The following is a 5,720-nucleotide window of genomic DNA, read 5'->3' as shown; positions in this document are numbered from 1 at the left end:
GTTGCTCTAATTCTGGGCCTCTGTGCATGAATATTTGGATGCGTGCTGTGCCAGCATGGAAATTGGTCTTCACACACACTGCAGTTTTCCAGAAACATTCACAAACCAACAAATGGAACAGACATTCCATTTGTTAATGGGCATAAATGTGAAGAGCAGTGTCGAAAATAGGCTAATATTAGGAAGTGGTTAAGTCCTTAATTACTTCAAGCGTGGTTATATAATGGACACTGTCAATGTTCATAACTTAAACCTGGGTACCCGGTCAAAATAATGCTTGGGAAATATTAAAATTCAGCTCAATTGTCTCACGTTCCTTTATTCATATAAATACAGTTGAAAGGAATGGGGGAGATTAACATTTCCCGTTTTATGTTTGCGAAATGCTTTGACACAACCTTGACGGTATCTTTCAATGGCATGAGGTTAATTGTACGGTTAAACAACTTTCTATCCTCCGGAACTAGTATTATAGTGAAAATCTTTACAGTAAGTTGATGTTTACAACCTATAAGCAGGTGAAATCTCTGTATGTGACCTGTTTATCAGTTGTATTATCTTAGCTCTTGTGAACAGTGTGGAAAAGTAAGCCGTGAGGAGGGCGATGTTACCAGCTTTAAAGGACCTAAAGTGTGCTTTTTAAGCACACCCTGGATCACAGAAACTCACTAAGACAGGACTTCAGCAGCCTTTTGCGTTTGGACAAGTCAGCATAAATAAAGAATGACAAGGCAGCAGCAAGAGCTTCAACTACAGAGAAGTGAAGGCATAAGATACTATGAGGAGAGTGAGCAACTTTCCAAAAGCTAGTTAAATGTGCTTATACCAACTGAAATGTCGAAGAAAGTCTAGCAGGAAGGAGCTCTTGGCCTTTTGGAACATCAATGAGACATAGTTGCCACAGTCACTAGGTCTAGCACTTAGACCTGCAAGGAAGGGCAATAAGCATTAGGTAATCCTTGAATTTGAATTCTTTCACTAACTAAAGAGTAATTTACTGGAAAAAAAAAAAAAAAGAAAAAGAGAGAAGCAATGGGAAGCAGGAGGGGACCTGTGCCACAGTCCAAGCCACAGCTTGAAATCCCTGCCACAGGAGCAAGGAGCTTTCTGCAAGATTCACCCCACCCCCAACCCTCCACCGCCCAGGTAGTCCTGACCCAGTTGGCCCTGCACGCGACCGCAGCCGCAGTCCGGCGAAGTCCCTTTGGTTTCCTGACATTCCTTACAGCCAGAAGATTCAGGGAGAGAGTCGGCCTATGAGCAGAGGAGAGGATGTCCCTCAAGAGTGACACAGGAAGTGCAGAGGAAATGCGACAGCACCTGTCCTGGTAGACAAGGCCAGTGACGGTCGCCCAGCGCTGATTCTAGGATGCTAGGGCAATCCGCCCTGTGGACCCCGTGGAGAGGTCAGGCCGGAGCCTCGGAGGCCGGACACCCAAGGGCTGCCACGGAGGACTGCTGCGTTGCCCAGCGTCAGGGACTGGTTTGTAAGACAACCGTGGGAACCACAGTGACAGGAGAATCAGCTAGCTCCTCGCGCATGCGCACTGGCTGGGCCAACTCGCGCTCCGCTGCCAGCAGTCAGGCCTCGTCCCCTTTAAATAAGGGCAGCTGCGCCCCAGCAGAAGGGGATCCTGCTGCAGCCCCGGCGCTGCGGCTGGATCCGGGGTCCAGTTTGGGGCCGCGTGGGGGATGGGGTCGCGGGTGTCCCAGGGCCGAGCACCCAAGAGTCCGGTGTTCAGGACCTCCCTGAGCCGAGTTCCACCGATGCAGCGTGAGCTTCAGGGCGCCTGCAGGGTTCTCAGGACTCCTCTTCAGATGTGACTTTGGACCCCTCCGAGTGAGAATGGATGGGCTCACCACATGTGGTGAGGCGGGCCAGGGCCTCGCTGCAGCACAGAAGGATCCCATGGCCCTCGAGGCGTGGTGTCAGGTGAAAATTCACTGATCCGTGAGCCCTCTGCCTCCCTCCTCCTTTGAAAGAGCAGTGGACCGCCCCGCTTCTAAAAGCCCTGGGGCTCCTGCAAGCCGACACCGCTTTCCAGGACACGTGCAGACAGGGACCCGGCAAATCCGAGTAGAGACGAGGCGATCAGGCGCGCACTGACGTATCCTAGAGCTGATGGCGCGAATGCATGTCACCGGAGGCATATGGGGCGATAGCGAAACCAAGAAGGGTGTCCAGACATGTGCCCGGAGGCAAGGGGGAACAAGTGGCCTTTCCCTGAGTGCCAAGGGAAATGAAAGAAGACCTGGGATCCAGGAGGGGCCTGTGCCTCCGGCCAAGCCACAGTTTGAAATGCCTGCCAGAGGAGCAAAGAGCTTTCCGCAAGATTAACCCCACCCCCAACCCTTCACGCCCAGGCAGCCCTGACGCATCCTCCCCTGCACGCGACCCCAGCCGCAGTCCGGCGCAGTACCTTTGGTTTCCTGACATTCCTTACAGCCAGAAGGTTGAGGGAGACAGTCCGCCTATGAGCAGAGGAGAGGATGTCCCTCAAGAGTGACACGGGAATTGCAGAGGAGATTCGACAGCACCTGTCCTAGAAGACAAGGCCTGTCAACGTCGCCCAGCGCTGATTCTAGGATTCTAGGGGAATCCGCCCTGTGGACCCCATGGAGAGGTCAGGCCGGAGCCTCGGAGGCTGGACACCCAAGGGCTGCCGCGGAGGACTGCTGCGTTGCCCAGCCTCAGGGACTGGTTTCTAAGACAACCGTGGGAACCACTGTGACGGGAGAATCCGCTCGCTCCTCGCGCATGCGCACTGGCTGGGCCAACTCGCGCTCCGCTCCCAGCAGTCAGGCCCCGTCCCCTTTAAATAAGGGCAGCTGCGCCCCAGCAGAGGGGGATCCTGCTGCAGCCCCGGCGCTGCGGCTGGATCCGGGGTCCAGTTTGGGGCCGGATGGGGGAGGGGGCCGCGCGTGTCCCAGGGCCCAGCACCCAAGAGTCCGGTGTTCGGGACCTCCTTGAGCCGAGTTCCACCGACGCAGCGGGAGCTTCAGGGTGCCTGCAGGGTTCTCAGGACTCCTCTTCAGATGTGACTTTGGACCCCTCCGAGTGAGAAAGGATGGGCTCACCACATCTGCTGAGGCGGGCCAGGGCCTCGCTGCAGCACAGAATGATCCCATGGCCCTGGAGGCGTGGTGTCAGCTGAAAATTCACTGATCCGTGAGCCCTCTGCCTCCCTCTTCCGTTGAAAGAGCAGTGGCCCGCCCCGCTTCTGAAAGCCCTGGGGCTCCTGCAAGCCGACACCGCTTTCCAGGACACGTGCGTGCAGACAAGGACCGGGCCAAACCGAGGTGGAGACGAGGCGATGAGGCGCGCACTGACGTATCCCAGAGCAGACGGCGTGAATGCCTGTCACCGGGGGCACGTGGGGCGATGGCGAAACCAACAAAGGTGTCCAGGCGTGTGCCCGGTGGCGAGCGGGAAGGAGTGGCCTTTCCCTGAGTGCCAAGGGAAATGAAAGGAGACCTGGGGAACTCGAGTTGGAAGAGCCGAGTCCGGACTCAAAAGGAAGCTGAAACCGCCACCCTGTCGTCCCCAGCCCGACCCCGGCCGTCGCCGTCCCCGCCGGGGGGAGGAGGGCCATGATCCAAAGGAATCAGAGCGGTTGAGAAAACGTTTTACTGGTGATCTGAGCTCGGAAACTACAGATGACAGTTTAAGAGCACATTCTGAGAAATGGGGCACACTCACAGATTGTGTGGTAATGAGAGACCCCCCATAAAAATCGTTCCAGGGGCTTTGGTTTTGTGAATTATTCTTGTGTTGAAGAGGCGGATGCAGCCATGTGTGCTGGACCACACAAGGTTGATGGGCGTGTAGTGGAACCAAAGAGAGCTGTTTCTGGAGAGGATTCTGTAAAGCCTGGTGCCCATCTAACACTGAAAACAATTTTTGTTGGTGGTATTTAAGAAGATACAGAAGAATATAATTTGAGAGACTACGTTGAAAAGTACGGCAAGATGGAAACCATAGAAGTTCTGTGAGACGGGCAGAGTGGACAAAAGAGAGGATTTGCTTTTGTAACTTTTGACGATCATGACACAGTTGATAAAATTGTTGTTCAGCAATACCACACTATTAATGGGCATAATTATGAAGCGAAAAAGGCCCTCTCTAAACAAGAGATGCAGTCTGCAGGATCACACAGAGGTCGTGGAGGTGGATCTGGCAATTTTATGGGTCGCGCCGGAAACTTTGGAGGTGGCGGAGGTAATTTTGGCCGTGGTGGAAACTTTGGTGGAAGAGGATGCTATGGTGGTGGAGGTGGTGGCAGCAGAGGTAGTTATGGAGGAGGTGATGGTGGATATAGTGGATCTGGAGGAGATGGTGGCAACTATGGCGGTGGTCCTGGTTATAGAAGTAGAGGGGGCTATGGTGGTGGTGGACCAGGATACGGAAACCAAGGTGGTGCACAGGGTGGAGGTGGTGGAGGATATGACGGTTACAATGAAGGAGGAAGTTTTGGCGGTGGCAACTACGGTGGTGGTGGCAACTCTAATGATTTTGGAAGTTATAGTGGACAACAGCAATCAAATTGTGGACCCAGGGAAGGGGGCAGTTTTGGTGGAAGAGGCTCGGGCAGTCCCTATGGTGGTGGTTATGGATCTGGTGGTGGAAGTGGTGGATATGGTAGCAGCAGGTTCTAAAAACAGCAGAAAAGGGCTACAGTTCTTAGCAGGAGAGAGAGCGAGGAGTTGTCAGGAAAGCTGCAGGTTACTTTGCGACAGGCGTCCCAAAAGCGTTAGAGGAACTGTAAAAATCCGCCACAGAAGGAACGATGATCCATAGTCAGAAAAGTGAGTGCAGCTTAAACAGGGAACCCTTCTGGTTCAGGACTGTCGCAGCCACAGTTCGCACAAAGTGCAGCTATTGATTAATGCAATGTAGTGTCAATTAGATGTACATTCCTGAGGTCTTTTATCTGTTGTAGCTTTGTCTTTTTCTTTTTCTTTTCATTACATCAGGTATATTGCCCTGTAAATTGTGGTAGTGGTACCAGGAATAGAAAATTAAGGAATTTTTAACTTGTCAATATTTGTGCAGTTCAGTTTTTCTACATTTTAGTACAGAAACTTTAACAAAATGCAGTTTCCACGGTGTTTCCCTGTGAGTTAACAAGCAAAGAAGATCATTGTTAATTACTACTTTGTAGGAATGTTGCTGAAGTTAACTGTGAAGAAACACCTGCTGACTTGCAGTTTAAGGGGAATCTATTCTCCCCATTTCCAAAGCATGATATGAATGGGCGCGGACATGTGGAGAGAATAGATCATTTGTGTGTTTGCAATGTGTGTTTTAGATAAATAGGGTTGGGTATTTAAATTAGCATTTGTGAATTTAATAGCATTAAGGTTACTTTCAAATGAGAAAAATGTCAACATTTCTATTTGGTTTTGTGCATTTTCTTTTACAATGTAATCATGATTTTAGTGTGTTAGACTTGCTGAGTCCTAGCCGTGTTTAGAACATCTCTATTCTACCTTTATCTTGGTCAGATTTGAACTGCAGCCATAGGTTTTGGGTGTAAGGAGGGTTTAGTGCCCTCCATTTATATTCTGAAAAGGGAGAGTGGATGTTTTCCCTCTCCTACATTAGAAACCATTCTTAAAACCTGTTGAAAATATAGAACCATTAGGCCTGCTATATCTGAGCAAATTAGTGGGTACCTTTTTTTTTCTTCTTTGAAGCACAAGCGGCCCATAAATCTTGA

The 5,720-nt window shown here is 51.1% G+C and overlaps 1 protein-coding gene across 1 annotated transcript; it reads left to right on the top strand.

The window, feature by feature from the left end:
• Positions 1 to 345: 345 nt before the first annotated feature.
• Positions 346 to 5,015, top strand: LOC134736748 (heterogeneous nuclear ribonucleoprotein A3-like). Its single transcript, XM_063640010.1, has 3 exons — positions 346 to 405; positions 3,549 to 3,633; positions 4,001 to 5,015. The coding sequence occupies exons 1-3, from the start codon at positions 346 to 348 to the stop codon at positions 4,654 to 4,656; spliced, it is 801 nt and encodes a 266-aa protein (XP_063496080.1). The 3' UTR covers positions 4,657 to 5,015.
• Positions 5,016 to 5,720: the final 705 nt, after the last annotated feature.

The sequence above is a fragment of the Symphalangus syndactylus genome, chromosome 5, assembly GCF_028878055.3.
Source record: "Symphalangus syndactylus isolate Jambi chromosome 5, NHGRI_mSymSyn1-v2.1_pri, whole genome shotgun sequence".
Taxonomy (NCBI): Eukaryota; Metazoa; Chordata; class Mammalia; order Primates; family Hylobatidae; genus Symphalangus; species Symphalangus syndactylus.
Note: the sequence above shows the minus strand (reverse complement) of the source record. Positions and strands in the feature narration are given on the sequence as shown.

What these genes read in the sequence shown, in the direction of transcription:
- LOC134736748 (XM_063640010.1), top strand. Translation starts at nt 346, where the DNA reads ATGGGGGAGATTAACATTTCCCGTTTTATGTTTGCGAAATGCTTTGAC. An exon ending in GCTTTGACACAACCTTGACG is followed by an intron (nt 406 to 3,548) that starts GTATCTTTCAAT and finishes TGTCGTCCCCAG; the next exon opens with CCCGACCCCGGCCGTCGCCG. An exon ending in GTTGAGAAAACGTTTTACTG is followed by an intron (nt 3,634 to 4,000) that starts GTGATCTGAGCT and finishes TGTGAGACGGGC; the next exon opens with AGAGTGGACAAAAGAGAGGA.